The sequence below is a fragment of the Clarias gariepinus genome, chromosome 7 (genome assembly GCF_024256425.1).
Source record: "Clarias gariepinus isolate MV-2021 ecotype Netherlands chromosome 7, CGAR_prim_01v2, whole genome shotgun sequence".
In the NCBI taxonomy this organism is placed as follows: domain Eukaryota; kingdom Metazoa; phylum Chordata; class Actinopteri; order Siluriformes; family Clariidae; genus Clarias; species Clarias gariepinus.
This window is the reverse complement of record NC_071106.1, coordinates 18365634-18382500: the sequence shown is the minus strand read 5'-3', so window position 1 is coordinate 18382500 and position 16867 is coordinate 18365634. Positions and strand designations below refer to the sequence as shown.

The following is a 16867-nucleotide window of genomic DNA, read 5'->3' as shown; positions in this document are numbered from 1 at the left end:
AACTGAGGCATAATCTCATCTCTCTCCTTTTCTCCCCCTATTGGTTAACACAAGTGTACTATACACACAGACACACACACTCACACACACATCCAGGCCTCTGTTCCTCAATCTCTCATGCGCATACGTCTCTGTAAGACTAATTTCCATTTCCAGTGGCTAGTTTGATATCTTAATCACTGCGTTCACCCCCTGCGAAGATCATTAGTCATAGTCGTCTTTTCTGCTTTTACCCATAATCCTCAGACTGCTTCTCCAACTCACAGTTGTGTGCCGATTCCACTTTGCTTCTACTGCTTGTGCGGACCCAGAAATGACCTTAACATATGTGTGTGTGTGTCTACATCGGTGTCATATTAGCAACCGACAATTAGTTTCCCACTTATTCTACTTTAGAATGTCAGATCCGTTCATTTCCAGGTTCTGAGGTCCAATCCCAAGTAGCGTTAAATGGAAAGCTAGTGCACTAGAAAGGCTATACAGTCCCTTTCTAGCTGAAAGTGCGCTAGAATATGAGTTGTTGGGATATGAGTTTTGGCGAGCAGCTGCTCTCTCCTCAGTATGCCGGAGCGTACTGACCCGCGTTCACTCATCCTGCAGGCAACAGTTTGTTTTATCAGTGATTCCAGAACACCTGTGACGGCGAGCCATACGTAATGCATAGTGAAACGTCCCAGTGCTGTTATGTTCTATTAATATAATCAATCATGGAATGACTCTCTAATCACATTACTTGGTCGGGACTAACTGTTGCATAAACTATTTAATTTGATTGACATAAAATTAAAGTCTAAGAGCAGCTGCTTTGAAGCTGTAATTGTTGTTTCCTATTAAAACACTTTCTGCTACTTTTTACTTGAATTTAGCCCACCCTCTGGCTTTTTATAGGATTTATACTTTTAGAAAGAGATTACTAGCTTGGAAAGAGGAGTTTTATTTCTTATCTTATCTATGGACTCTCTCACTTTTATTATAACTATTATTATTATTATTATTATTATTATTATTAGTTTTCTGTATATGTTTGATAGCCGTAAAACCTTATTTAGGTTATGATTATATAGTAGGTTTTGTTTTTGTTCTTTTCTATCTTGCTTGTGGTTATCGAGTAGAGATCAAGTTGGGAAAAAGAAATAATGCTGGAGTATTCCTTTTAATTGTTTAATGCCTAGAATTAGTCATAACCTGTGTGTGCAAATGCGCTGCCGTGCTCAGGGGCTGTAGGGGGTTTTCAGAAGGGGAAAGGGGGGGTGAGGTGTAAGTGCTCATTGTGTGCTGAGTTCGCCTGTATCCTGTTTGTGTGCCAGTGGGGCTTCCTTTCCCCCCGCTATGCCCAGGAAAGCCTTCATCATCACTTTCCTCCTCTCATCTCCCTGCCGCTGTTACCTGTTTTTGCACCTCCGAAATTAGTACAGAAGGAAACAAACAAAGAACGCACGTACACACACACACACACATACACACACACGCGCACGCACTCAGGCACTCAATAAAAGCCTTTGATGTACATCGAGCATTAAGATGCAGCACATTACTTCACGCGGTTATTATATGGCACCATTAAGCGCTCTACTGTAAACAAGGCACTTCATCAGTGCATCACTTGGAAGTAAAGCTTGGTTCAGTTGCAAACACAAACAATGTCTAATGTCTCGCTCTCTCTTTCTCTCGGTCTCTCGCTTGGCAGCGGTGGAGGAGGCAGACTCGGCTGAATGTGCAGGAAGTTGGGACTCCTCTGCTCCAGCAGGTACGTTCCGCCTGAAACGTGGTAGCGTGGTGCCTTCCAGCCAGCGCTCGCACAAACACCTGCAGTATGTCTCCTCTGACTGACTCCCACAGTCACTCCAATCTCTAATATCAATTCCACATGGCCTGTAGCCTTGCACTCAGAGGGAGGGAGAGAAGGAGGGAGGGAGGGAGGGAAGGACTGAAATTCGGGAGAGTGAGATGGAGTGAAAGACTTTCACAAGACACTGGAGAGAACAGTGACCAGGTGCACTCTGGAGCGGAGGCTTCGTGGCTGCTTCCTGTCTTTGGGGGTTTTGTGAGCGGAATATGGTGGACGTATACACTCATGACTTATGGGTTCCCTTCAGCTCGGCCTTCCCCTCTGGCAAAATCTCAGTAGCCTGGTTTAAATTGCGCATCGAGTCTGAAGCTCGTCTTTATCCCCAAATGAAAACGGAGCACGTTGAAAATCCGCGGCAGTATATTCTCCTTCGGCGTGGAGCGTATTGAAAATGTGTTGCTGTGTATTCTATTTTTGTATGGGCCCCGTGAGTCATGTGCTGTCTCTCACTGAGCAGTAGATCCACACGCCGTAGAACCCAGAAGAGTGATAATAGGGAAAGTGATCATGGTTATTCGATCACAGCCTGATAGGACAACTGAGGGTATTTGTCCATGGCACTTCCAGAAAAACCAAACAGCAAGTAAGGAGCAATAGGTCGCATCCCATCGACTTGACGGATGGGGGGAACCGTCACAGTGATTACACTTTAAGTGACAGAAGTTGGTGCGTCCCAAGTCTGGTGCCGCATCCTTCAAAGGACACGTTTGAAGGCTGGTTACATCATAGCGCCATGACTAAGGCTGTCCCATTTCAAAGGCTTCTTCAAATGCGACAGACAAATGCGGCCTTCTTTCCCCTGACAGTGAAAAACGCAAGAGCGTATACTTCACAGCCAAACCTATCCCAGGATTCTTTGCGAGGTGGAAGAGACAGTGTTACACGTGCTGTTAAAGCACGGAGCTTGGATGCCTCCATCCGACCTACTGTATGCCGCAAGCTTTTTTTTATCAGGATTTTTATGGATAAGTTATACCTCTGGTTACATTTTTGCCAGCACAAAGGCAACATCATAGGCAAAAGTTTGTAGCCTACTGAAGTCCAGCGTGTTCGGTCGTTGGTGAGAATCCAAACTTTGTGAAAGTAGCTCCATGTTAGCGTAAAATTAAAAAATCTCTACTAAAATAAGCTTTTAAAATCAGGTCACCGGTCTAAGATGGTTTAAAAAGGCCTGGTGTTCCACCTTGTGGTGCAGCACATGTAACTCATCATCAGTGAACAGTGTGATTAGCCCTTAAACCCCCGATCATGATTACATACAGTCCCAAAACACACACAACTATCACGGACTAATGGAAAGTTCCACTACTTTGTGCACTGAAAAAAAAGGATCCTAATCATACTTTTTTTTTTTTTTTTAAACCAACCCCACTTGTCCCGTGCTGTTCTTCACCTCCAGTCACGCTTGACTCTTGACACGCGTCTATGCTGCGATTGCATCATCATTACAACGTTATCTCGTACTGCATTGATGCTGTAGGCCACATCAAACCGGTGTACGTGCGAGCGATCCCTGTAAAGTTGATGTTTGGAAGGCTGCATTTGGAAAGCACCAGCCAGCTGGAGAGAAAGTGTGTGTGTGTGTGTTTGTAGGAGTGTTTCTGAGTTTGGGAGATAGGGTGATAGCATATGTGGCTGTGTGTGTGTGTGTGTGTGTGAGAGTTAGGAAGGGCTGGTGAGCTCAGCAGGGAGAACAGAGTAGGAAAGAGAAGGCCCAAGGGGGGTGACAGGATGACGTGGGCCTCTCCTAAGCGGCCCTGGGGGAGTGTGGGGGGGGCAGTGGGAGGGGTGCTGACTGCGGTCCTGTGTGGCTACAAAGCGCTGCGTGTGTGAGATCCAGCAGGAAGGGGAGTCCCTGAGCTCTCGCTAAACAACCCCCCCCACCTCTTTTTTTTTTTGCTGTTCCTCTCTTCCTCCTAGTCTTCTTCCATCGCTCTCTTGTTTTCGTCCCTGTCGTGCTGAAACTCGCTGTGTTTTGGAGTTTTTATCGCCCCTCGTCTCCCAGTGTGCGGAAGGCAGGTCCTCTTTTCTGTGCACATTTCTCCTCAAGGTTCTATATTGTTTCTTTTCTCGTATTTTCTCTGACTGTCTCTCCTTCCTTTGCCCCACTTGCGTTCCTGCTCTCCCGTGTTTGTTGTGTTTGTTTGTGCTGCTGTGCCGGGGCTCTAGGGGGCTGCTCGCCATTTCTTATTTAAAAAGATGGAGGGGTGGGGGGGGGTGCTGGGGGGGGGGGTTAACATGTAAAAAAAGTTTTCCTTCCCTTTATTCCCTGCGAGATGATGTCGACAAGGACACTGGCAGGCTGTTCCTGGTATTAAATTCAGTTTACCCCGCTCACTTGGAAAATGTGTGTTGAGAAAGAGCAGTGGGGGGGGGGGGGGTATAAGGCAAGGAGGGGGATGTAGGAAAGAGAGCAGGACCCTTTCCTACCGCCCCCTGCCTGCATGTCCCAGGGGACCTGACTGAGGCCTTTTCCCGCTGGTGGAGAGGACCGGAGGTGCGCCCCTCCACCTCAGCCCTCCATCTCTCCATCTATCTCTCTTTCTCTCTTCATTCCGTGCTCCCTGAGACAGAAAAACAAGCGTCCCTCCCAAACCCAGAGGGGAAGAGAAGGGAAGGAGAAAAAGCAGAACGTGAGCCAGGTCTCACACTGGAGATTCAGATTGAGGGAGAGACAGAGACAGTAGGGGGGGGGGGGACGAGAAAAAAGAGAGACTTTGTAGAGAGAGAGAGAGAGAGAGACGCGAGATGTAACTTTGTCATATATCGGAGAGGGAAATGTTTTTAATAGTGCCATCAGAGCTGTGAAGTTAAACATTGCATTTTTCTTACTTTGTGACGAAGTGCTAATGAAGTGATTTTACACACACTCAAGCACACACACACACACACACACACACACACCGCATAAGCACAATTGTAGTTTAAGAAAACAAACCGAATGATTCACAAATCTTTGAGAAAAAAAAAAAAAAAACCCTTCCATACACATGAACCCTGTCTGAGCCTGTACGTGTCCCCGACTGTGATTCATGATGGAAAAAGACTGCTCATATCCCCGAGCGCAGGCCAATAGGGGCTGAAATGGATCTGAATCGAATTATTTTATTCACTTCCTCTGGTTGTGATTGGCCGGCCGTCAGAACCTCTGACACATCAGGCCTGGGTTTCACCAGCCTCTTTCTAACTGGGCGAGACGTTGTGACCTCAGACACATTGTGAGCTTTGGATCACCTGCGTGTTGCACATATATGGGCGCGCTGTGCTGGCAGGGTTTTATTTGGCAGTTTGGGGGAGGGTGCAGAGCCAGGACCATTTATGAACCCCTTAATGGCTCATACTGTCAAATCCTGCACATAATATAACGGTGAAGGTTGTATACAGATTGTGTGTGTGTGTGTGTGTGTGTGTGTGTGTGTGTTTGAAAGGGTGAATGTATAAGTGAGATATCAGTCGGTCTCGTGGCCATACACGCGCAGCGCCTCTCTGGAGTGTGAGCTGAGCATGAGCCAGGCAGCATCTGGGGAAGCTGAGCTCTGTTTTTATTCCTCTGAATTGAGAAAGGAAAGCAGAGAAGAAGAAGAAGAGGAGACATGATGACCCTTCTCTCTGGTCCTCTACCCATTCAGTAATGCCCGTCTGCTCCCAATGATGCAGTGGACAGTTTAGAAAAGAGGACACGGCCAAGAACTTCATTTCCCTCTCTCTCTCTCTCTCTCTCTCTCTCTCTCTCTCACACACACACACACTCTCACTCTTTCTCTCTTTCTCTCATTTATCTCCCTTTTTTTCTCTCCATCTTCTTGCATGAACCTCTGGAGGTCCATAATATATTTTTAATTTCCCCAAGGCAGCCACAGGAAAACAGTTCTAATGTGTGAAAGGGAGGTGTGTGTCTGGTGTGCATGTCTGTATGTACGTATCAGCGCTTGTCTCTCTGCGTTCTTTTTGTGTGTGTGTGTGTGTGCGTGTGCATGCGTGTATGTGTGTGTAAGCACCGTCTTGTGTGTCTCATAAAGCCTTGGCCCGAAACAGGTGACAGCATCGGGGAGCAGCTGTCATCCCGTTCGTGTTGTGGATGTGCACGTGTGATTTCTAATTCCCTTCCTTCCATGACGCTCTCTTTCATCATCCCTTCTTTCTCCGCTCTGTCCCTTGGGGTGCGAGGGCACTGGGTGCCGGACCCTCGAGGGGGGAGAGGCTGGTACGCTGTATTTTTCGGGGAAGCTATTGGTGGAGGAGGATGCTGAGGTTCCCCGAGGGGGTACATTGTATTGTGGAAACATAGCAAGCGCAGGCCAGTAGAGCCACAGTGAGGCCTGCTTTAAATAGGTCCCTATGTTTACTGTGTTAGGGCCTGCACTCTCTAGAGACACCACACACACACACACATACACACACACACACACACACACACACGCACACACACACACACAGGCATCTACCCAGTCTGCCTGCACCTGCTCAAGTGCTGGGCCATCAGGGGCCCCGTCCCATCTCACTCCCTAGTGAGTAAATACCAATCTAAGTTTAAAGAGATAATCAGGACTTTTCAGGAGTGAAACACATAAAAAAACAAGAATCAAGTGCAGAATGATCCCAATCAGCCATTACATTGAAAGCACCCAGGTTTTGGGTGTGGCACCGGGGTGACTCTGGCCCCTCTGCGCTGGGCTTCGCAGGCCCTCTGGGGGTGTACTGTGGCATCTGGCACCAGGTTGTGGGATGAGGCCTTGGTGCATTGGATTTGTTTGTCTGGCGCATCCCATGAGTGCTTGATCAGATTGGGATCTGGCGAGTTTCGGGGAGGAGCCTTGGGTTCTTGCGTATTCTGTCGCTTTTCTATTGTGACCATAATTAACTTTTTCTGATTTGTGCAGCATTGGCTTCTCTGTGGGATCGGACTGGACGGGCAAGCCTTGGGTGACCATGACCCTGTCCTCAGTGGACAGTTGGTGATCAATGTTGTTCAAGGAGGTGTTAGTGTTATGTCTGGTCATAGGAGGAGTTCAGAAGAGAAGAATACAGCCTTTTAATCATAATAAAACATCACAGAAATATCAATTATGTTTCGTATTATATTATGTTAACCAACCAACCAATTATATTTTGACATCTGACATCATCCAGTATCCCACATTATCACATGAATCACAAAATCAGCATTACATTATCATACGTCCAAACCCTAATACACAAATCAGCAGATTGATATTAACGCAATGAAGTTCATGTGAAAGGAATGTAAGGCAGCTTTATAAGCAGTCAAGAGAAAGCTGTTTCAGAGACAGGACAGGTAATGGATTCAGACAGCTGGGCTGTAGTTAAGTGATGAGATCAGACATCCCTAATCGAGCACGGAGAACTGCATTCATCTGACTCATGTCCTCGAGGAAGAGAGGAATTCTTTGTGTTTGTAGTGTGTTAACACACTCTTACCCCAGCTGATCCATTTCACACTTGGCTCATAACTGTGTGTGTGTGTGTGTGTGCGTGATGGGGGGAGGGGGGGATGGAGTTGAAAGGCGTAGTGTAGATGTTTTTGTATGAGAAAAAAGAGCAGAGGTCTTGTTGAAGTTGGAGCTGATTTTTTTTTCCAGTGTAGAACAGCACATTGATGGCTCTTCTTTTTAGAGTACTACGTATAGGTGATGTGTGAACGCAGAGAGGATGAGCATGTGTCTCATTGAATGTAGCCCTGTGGGGAAATTGCTCAAATGCATTTTAGATGCTGTACATAAAACTCTTACATTTTTCTCAATGTCAGTCTTTCTGGGACCGTCCAATACCATTCATGGATTTCCCTCTTTTACTGCTGGAACAAAATGCAGCAGGGTGTGCAGTTAAAAGAAAGTAATGTAATGAACCCAAAAGTACGAATTTGTTCAGGTCAAACCATAACTTTTTTCCTCTACATAATCCCCTGCTACACGAATGTACTGTACCTTTCTCAGTCTCTCACTAGTGCTTGGATACCATCAAAGTTTTTTCAGTATGCTCAAGCCATGATCTGCTTGCCTCATGTGTGAAACGCTGGCCTCCCAGGAATTCCTTTAATGGCTAAAACACGTTTAAATTGCTTAAAGCGAGGGGAATTTGTTTCAATAACTCCCAGTCGAGTTCCTGTAATGCGCAAGTGGTGTTCGTTAATGACTGTGTGTACAGTTTCCAAAGGCAGATACATCTCTTCTGGTAAAGTGCTCGCCCTGTCATGCGGACATCGCTGGTTCGGTTCCCGGGTGATGCTGTAACCTGGCCTGCAGAAGGAGCCGATAGCGTTGTCCTCCGAGTGTGTTACGCTGCTCCCAACAGTGCGTGAGCGAGCAGTTTAAAAAGATGTGGTCGGCTGGCGTCACGTGGTTCGGAGGAAAAGCATGATAGTCTGACACCCTCCCGACTGAGTGGTAGTAGTAGCCTTAATGTGGGAGCCCCCTAGTGATGGGGAGGAATTGGACACGACTAAATTAGGGAGAAAATCAGGAAAAAAAATCCCTCATTACCGTTCTGTGCTTCTGTAAATGTCGGAACTTCATTCATAAGAAATTTCATCATACTGTAAGTCCCAGCGTGAACTGAACATCCCACGTAAAGTAATTTGCTACCCTGGCAACTTCTATTTCTCCTACATCGCATATTTTTTTTTCAGTGTCAACATTTTTTATTTATTAAGTAATGTCTCATTGTACTTTTTAATCCTTTAATTGCCACTTTTAATGTTGTGGAATGTTTGTAAAACAAATGAGATTTTCTTATCATTTATGTTGTAAAAGCTAAAAACTGTTGTTCCTTGTCTTGAACTTGATAAAAGTGCAAAATGCTGGTCATTATCCCTAAAAACCTTCTTAGGCTCGTGTGAAAACTGGAAAGTTCCCATATCAATAATCACATGTTAATGGTGAACATCTACCATAACTATGGTGTGAATGAATTCTTACTATCAGTGATGATTTCTTAGCACAGACACTTTACACATATACACCTTACAGCCAACAATTTCATTCTTCTGATAAATAAGATTAAAGAATTTAGCAGCACTGTAGTATTAATGTCCCTTTATATTAAGACTCCATCAGTGGCTAAACAGGTCAGGAAGCAGATCGGATTGGAAATTCACTGATGTTTACTGGATGTAGGTTTTATCCTGGACATTACCACCAAATAAAAAAAAAAAAAGAAAAGAAAACCGGCATAGGTGCATTCCTGCTACCTGAACATTTTCATTTCCACTCATGTCATGGAACGCTTGTTTATTGCAATGATGAATGTGCCACGTGCTTGTACATTACACCATCACTGATGTTCAGACATCGCACTCACATTAATATTTTTGGGGGATTTCTTATGGTCGTTCCTCCCCTCAGTGCAGAGGATGCCTCTCAGAGTCCGTAAAGCCCAGCGTCGATCCGACGCTAATTATTTTTCTCTCCCTCACTACGGTGGCAGCGCCGCACCGTAAAAAAAAAGGGGGGGGGGACATATCAACCTAACGAGGGGTAATTAGCAGGTCCCTCCAAGGCGGGGCTGTGCTCAGCTACACGACTGCTCTGTGGATTCTACTAATTCACTTCTCCTCATCTAATTACCCCACACAAACATGGCTGTTTGTCTTCCCTAAGAGAGAGTGAGAGTGAAAGAGAGGTGGTGGATGTATGTGTGTGTGTATGGTGGGGGTGTTTATGTGGGGTAACAAATTCCCTCTTCCCAGTTCCCTCTACGCGCTAACATGATATTACATTTTATGTAAGCTAGGTATATAAAAGCTTTATTACTGTTTTTTCTCACAAAAAGAAAAATTCAAAGGAGTATAATTGTAACGTAATGGACCTCCTTAATTGTGCCATTAATAATAATAGTAATCTGGTATGCTACTTTATGCGACCAGTAATCTTGTATAGTTTGGTGCAGCATATCATTTAAGGAGAAAGAAAGCGATAATTTCCAAAAACAAGAGCCAATATTAGTTTAATACAATACACTCTAGTCCATCTGTTTTGGAACAGATGCCTCACATTAGCATTGGCTCTGGGTCTTCAGCTCCGTGTAAATCTTGTACGCTGCGTTGATATATTACACATAACGAATATGGCCCCTCTGTTCAGAATGGCTAGAGTTGTATTCGCCTAGTTTGAGAGCGTTTGAAGTGTATCTTTACGTGTCCTGGGGCTGAGATGTCCACGGAGCAGCTGGAGATGATTCGATTATACACTTTACTCAAGTGTAATGCAGTCGTTTGAGGGAAATCGCTAAACGAGGTTTAGCCACATGAACGTTCTGGCATTAATTTTGTTTAGATTACGTGGAGAACGCCAGATAAAACTGCAGATTAAACGTGCTTCCTGTTTATAAGAAAACAAGTACGAGGAGTGTTCTGATCTGATAATAAAGCAGCGGATCAGTATCGGACAAAATTAGAGTTTTTCCTGATTCAGGACATGAGCAGATTTTATTGACGAAGAACACCTGAAGGAAATGGTTTTAAAACAGAACCTTGCAGAGAGCTGGTTACATGTTAGATAAGTCTGTATGGTATACAACATGGAAATATAGTCGTCCAAAACATGGTATTGGTGCTAAAAAGTGCCTCACTTATGTGAAAAAGTGAATTTTCAGATAGCATCATATAACACCATTTTTCATAAAACTTTATGCTGCTTATATTCTCATTCATGCTTCGTTTTTTGTAAATACGCATAAACATTATTTTATTAGATAAAAAGAAACTCATTTGCTAAATTTTATGCCCTTTATATAGTGTATGCAACTTTTTTTTTATTCAAATCTTTTAATAATCTTAATTGTCATTCAGATTAACATTGGCTAATTTAGATTTCACATGAGAAGTGTATGATTCTAAAAGGCTAAATTGTTACGTGCAACATAAATTTGAAATGGATACACACAGAGTTTTTTTCTTTTTAAGCTTTTACCAATAACCGGGATACTTTTATTTAAGCAACCCCCGTCATACGCTTTTAGAAGCTTAAACCAATTTTAGTATAAATAGTCATAAAGAAATATGAATAATTTGCATTTTTAATTATTACTTAAAAACGAAACAAGATAACGGTGAAAAAATATATAAATAAAAAAACATCTCTTCAAAATGACTGATAGTTTGAAATTTTATGGAAGCAAGATTGGTCACTTCACTCATTAGAATAAAAGTAATTACTCAAGTTAGAATAAAAAGTTGTCTGCTTGTGTAAGTACTTTGAATATTTGTTTTTTACATGTTTACTGTTGGTCTTTTTTTATATTTTGTCTTTCATGGGAGATGCTGAAGTGCACACTAACCTAATTAGCATCTGTTTATGAATAAAGGTAACATTAGGTGGAAGGCTAACACTGTTAAGGTAAGCTAGGTTAAGCTAGCTCATGTTATTGCATACACACTGCCTGTACACATTATCATGAGTGTTAGCTATAAGGTGTAGGAGACACTGAGCTATTGTAGCTAACATCATATTATAATACTATATTTAAACAATATCTGTAAAACATCAATGCAATATATTATGTTCAGTACATATAATAAACATTAGCCTTCCTAGCTAGCTAGTCTTGTTTACTCAGCTAAATGAGCACGACTAGCTAACTAGCTAATGTTTCTGAAGGTCAGATGTTAAGCTGTGAATTGTTAATATACTTCATAAGATTTAGAGGAGCTCACTAAATATTTGGCTAGTAAAGTGTAGAGTTTCAGCAGGAAATGTTGATTGTGCCTCGAATGCGCATACTGTCTTTAAATAGCTTACATTGTTATATACATTTATTTTTACTCAAATGAAGAAAAATTAAGTTTTATAATTTTTTTACTTATTTTTAAAACCAGTGGATCATGTAATAATAACTTTAACTAAAGTACATGCAGTTTGTTACATTGCACTCCTAGATAAATATTTATATATCCTTTCTCATATTAAAGAATGGATCTCATTGGCATATTACTGTATAAAAAATATAACATGCCTAATATTTGATATTTAATACATTTAGTATTTGTTTTAAACCACAGCAGGTAAATATGCATGTTTGTTGTGTGTGTGTGTGTGTGTGTGTGCAAGCTCCTGGCACTGGGACGGGCTGTGACTCAGAGATAATGGCCGACTGCTGAGAGAGGGCCAGGGGCTCCAGCTGGCTGAGGGAACCGTGAGGTGATCTGCGGTGGGGTAGAGGGGCTCCTATGGGACCCCCGCTCTCTCATTAACACACCTCTCTCGCTCGGGATGGCCAGCAGCACACACTCCACTGTAAATTACTGATTAAAACGCACTCAGACACAGACACAGTGGAGGTATGAGCGTGAATGTGTGTGTGTGTGTGTGTGTGTGTGTGTGTGTGTGTTTCATTGTTCTTTTCGCTCTGCGCCTCGTTGTGTCACGTCAAGGTCATTTAGCTTACAAGCTGATGTGGGAGACTTTCAACACCTGCTTTGATAAATGATTGTGTCAATCAAGGGCTTGGCAGCTTGGCATACTGAAACATATCTGCTAAGCTGAGCGTGCTCCTCCTCTTGCCCACATACACCCTGACTCTGTGTTTATTCTAAATTCAGGCATGTGGCATGTGTGAGACTGTCTGTCCTCTGCTGCCATGTGACATATTGATGGAAAGGAGCAATCAGAGAGAACCTAACCATGCATCCATCTCCTACAACACTTTAAAATAATTATATGAGCAGTAAACAAGATAAGAAAAGATAATATAAGATAGCATACAACTTTAGACTTACTGTAGGTTAGAAATTCCAGTGTTACAGCAGCAGACAAAATACAATTAAGCCTTAGGAGTTGTGAGTGTGGGGCGTTCCATTTCTCAAGTTATGCTTGATTCTTAAATTGGCCTTAAGGATTCAGCCACATGTACACAGGTAAATGTTCAAGGTATTTCCTGCCACACTACGACAGTGTTTTCAACAATGGTAATCCTATTTTTTTAACAGCTCTCTTAGGCCTAGTTCACACTTACATAGGTATTTAAAAAAAAAAAGTCTAGGCAAGCCAAACTAATTTATCGACGTGTTTGCCCATCAGAAGTCTGAAATAAGTTCTTCCCAAATGTCATATTTGTATATACTTGTATGTACAGAAACGTACTGTTCAAACATAAAATTTCCCAACAATCAACAATTGATTAATTATTGCTAATTAGTGATAACCAGACACACATTGCTCTCAGTTTAAGGCGTGAACTACATGCAGGCAGTTTTAATTCTCGGAATGGGCCACCCTGAAAATCAACTTTAGCACCCGTGTAAACCTAAATATGGAGATCTTTTCCGCATGTAAATATTGGCTTTTGACGTTTAAATCCAATCCATCAACTCTGAATAGAGCCCTTTTTTAAAGCAGCACTTCAGGTTGGTAACTGTGTCTAAGCTTTAGTTCTCATCTTCTATGTATTTAAGTAAAATAAAAAAATACACATTTCTGTAGCAAAAGCAGATTATAATGCTTGGGTTTAACATGAAAATCTCTCCCAGTCCCTGCTGGACATAAGTGTGTGCACGCATGAAAGCAGATAGCGCGATGCTCCATCTGAGAGAAAAGGGAGACACGTGGGCTCTAGGAATATATCAGCAGACATAAAGAGGTCTTGTTTATCTGAACAGCTCTGAATCATTTGTCTTCTCTTTCGATTTTGTCCTATTTCAGCTACCTCTTCAGCGTCACCTGTAATAAAAACCTGCATCTTTGAAAAATCTTGTTGAACCAACTGTTTACCACAAGTACGTGTTATAAAACGTGTAAGTGCATGGTGATTTCCTGGTTTAACTTTACACAAGACACTTTACCTTCACCTGCTCACGACCTAGTCTTTGCTAAAGATTCACATTTCAGCAGTTTTCCTTCCCTCCCACAGACTGATAGTGTGTGTATGTGTGTATGTGTGTTCATATCAAGGCCGCGGCTTGAGCTTGGAAGTGTGCAGCTGGGGTGCATGATACATGTATATCAATCCATGCACGCAGAGAGAGAAAGAGATAGATAGAAAAAGAGAAGGAGTGAGAAAGAGGAAAGCTATAATGGTAGTCTAAATGGAGTGTGTTGTGGAGACCCCCTTATGAGACCACCTCCCCCTCCGGAGAGGAGGAATGCTTACTGGAGAGACTGGGGGGGGGATGACGACAAGCAGAAAAATGGAGGTGAACCGGCGAATAGAAGAAGCGTGAATAGAGAGAACGTAAGCAAGTGTAGCGTTTACTGGAGGTGTGTATGGTTCAGAGCGATGTGCCAGGAGCTTTTATATCCCGCCTGCTGTCCTGCGGTGTGGAAGTCGTACGAGCCAGGCTCATTTCGGATGAAAAAAGATGGAGGGAGGAGAAGAGGAGAGGTAAAGAGGGCCAGAGCAAGGTCCCATCTGGCTCCTCCCTTGTTGCCATGGTAGCAGGTTGTGCTGGCATGTGCCTCGGTTGGCAGTGCCCATACCTCTGGCATCAGGGTACCTGGGGGAACAATGTGTGTGTGTGTGTGTGTTCCTGTGTGTGTGTTTATGTGATTGGACAAGGAGAGGGATGGAGTGAGAATGAATTACTATCTATTTTCACCAAGATTAGAACCTCTCATGGATGAAATAGTACAGTTAATGTACCTTTGTATATGTGTGTAAGCGAGTATGTGTGTGTGTGTGTGTGAGAGAGAGAGAGAGAGAGAGTGAGTGAGTGTGTGTAGTGCAGTGTCTAAAACAGCAGCTCAGGACCACTATCAGTGTAGTGTCAGTTAGGGGCCTCTCTCCTCCCTGTCCAGACGGCATTCTCACGACTGGACAGATGGCAGTCCACATACCCCCGCCTCGAACACACACATGCGCACGTGCATCCAAACGCTACCTTCACCCCCACCGGATGGACGGAGGGAGAGAAACTAGAGCACCTCAATACTCTCCCCACTCATAACACCTCTCCAGACCCCCACCCCACCTCTCACACCACCACCCCCATCCCCCAGAAAAAGCAGTCCAAACTGGGCTGGAGCCCAACGTGAGCCACTGGGTCTGGTCCCGAACTCCAGGCTCCATTAGCGATTAGCGCTGTAGTGTAGAGCAGTGCCCGGGCAAATTAGAGCTGCTGATCACAGTGTGGCAAAGAGCAGGAATGGCCACCTCCTGCTTTTCCTCTGATTGCACAAGTCCAGGATGATTAGACAGGATGTTAAGCCCAGGGGAGCCGCTGAGCTGCCCTCCTCCCTTTCTCCATTCCTCCCTCCCTCTGCTCTTCTTTTCCCTCTACCCTCATGTTCCTTCACTTTTTATTTCTCATGTTATTCTTTAGTGCTTTCTCTCTCTTTCCTTCTCCTTAGCTTATTTTTGGTCCACCTGCTTTCACTCTTTCACTCAGTCTCTTCCTTTTCATTTCCTCTTCTCTCTTTTTTTCCACATTTCTCTATTCTTTTCCTTTTTGTTTTGCTTGCTCTCTCTCTTCGCGGTCTCCAGTGCAGTCCTTTCAGAGCGCAGCGTTTAATGTGATAATAAGGTGTGAAAATAGAGCCACAATGGCGGAAGGAGGATTGGGCTGGTGGAGATCAGGGCTGTGAGCAAGTGTGTGGCGCACAGGCCTGAGTCGAGACTTAGAGCTCTGCGGTCTTCACAACAGTCACAATGCCAACAATACCTGACGTGGTGCGCCATGATCTAGAGTGGGCAATATGACGGAAATATTGTATGGTGAAGACATCAGAACTGCAGTATTACAAGTTTTTTTGTTTAACATATTAAAATAGAATTTTTATTATTTGTTTTTGTCTGCAGATTTCCAGTAAGCTGTAGCCAAAAACAAGTGATTAAGATAATTTTTATATTTTAATATGTACAAAAATAAAAATTTTATTCTGTGAAGAGAAAGTCTCTGAACCATTAAATGAAACAAAAAATGCTTTGTAATTGCTGTAAAAAAAATTCTAAAAGGTTTTCACAACAAGCATGATATCTCAGAAAACAGTCTATCATGATCGATATTATTTCATCGCATTACCCATGTGTGATGGGGTTTTGTGTGATACTATTTACAATAGTAATTCTTTTGTGTTGCAATGCATGCATCGCCACACTAACTGCAAAATCGATAAAAAAAAAATATATTTTTTTAAGTGATAAAATATTGCTGTTCCTCTATACTGTAATCTACAGGTGGTGCAGTCTTAACTATTCACAAACTCACAAAAGCATACTGTGAAATGTAAAAAATCACATGCAAAAAAAACAAAAACAAAAATTATTTTGTTTAAATTAAATAAATAAATTTTTTTTTTGCATATACCAGTTAGGAATCAGGGGTCAGAGCGCAGGGTCAGCCAGGATACAGCACACCTGGAGCAGATAGACTTAAGGGCCTTGCTCAAGGGCTCAACAGTGGCAACTCAGCAGTGCTGGGGCTTTAACCCCCAACTCTCCGATCAATAACCCAGTAACCTGCAGCCTTAACCATTCGAGCCACCACTGCCCCACAGATCAAATCTGTGCATAGGTATCATGATATTGATTGATATTCTATCAATACTAACTAAAAATGTTCCAGTTAAGTGCTAGTTGCAAACAAATGCAGAATTAAACTAATACCTACTTGTGTGGCATGACGGAAGGACTTTTAGTCAAGGAGGTAATGCAACTGTGGCATGGTGGATATAAGAGCTGTGAGCAAGTGTACACCTGTTTTGTCTTTTTTTTTCTTTCTGCACATGGTTTAGCTTACACACACACACACACACACACACACACACAAAGTGCTAGCTGATTAGCACATCTTAAACACTATGGCAGAGTGTTGTGCGCTACATACATACAGCATACAGCAATGTTTCGACTGACATTCCGCATTTAATTTCCTAAAATCTATAACGCATAAACAGCCTGATTTATTCATATCTTTGTGACCGTGTGGGGTTTGCTAAATTTGCTACAGCAACAGGGTTTTAAAAAAAAAACTTTTAATTTCAGCACAGTGTAGTCCATGTTAATGAAAGATGCCAAATTTTTAGTCAGCTCGTCTTTTTATTCGAAATACATTACAAATAAAGATTTATT

The 16867-nt window shown here is 43.0% G+C and overlaps 1 protein-coding gene across 3 annotated transcripts in view; it reads left to right on the top strand.

Moving 5' to 3' along the window:
• znf423 (zinc finger protein 423) overlaps window positions 1-16867 on the top strand; it is a 155600-nt gene that overhangs the window by 27727 nt on the left and 111006 nt on the right. For 2 of the 3 annotated variants that reach the window (XM_053500255.1, XM_053500256.1), the window contains exon 2: window positions 1688-1747. The exons of the other annotated variant lie outside the window; for it this stretch is intronic. In XM_053500255.1, the coding sequence (XP_053356230.1) occupies window positions 1688-1747 (60 nt within the window). The remainder of the gene's footprint in view (window positions 1-1687; window positions 1748-16867) is intronic. 3 annotated transcript variants of the gene reach the window in all.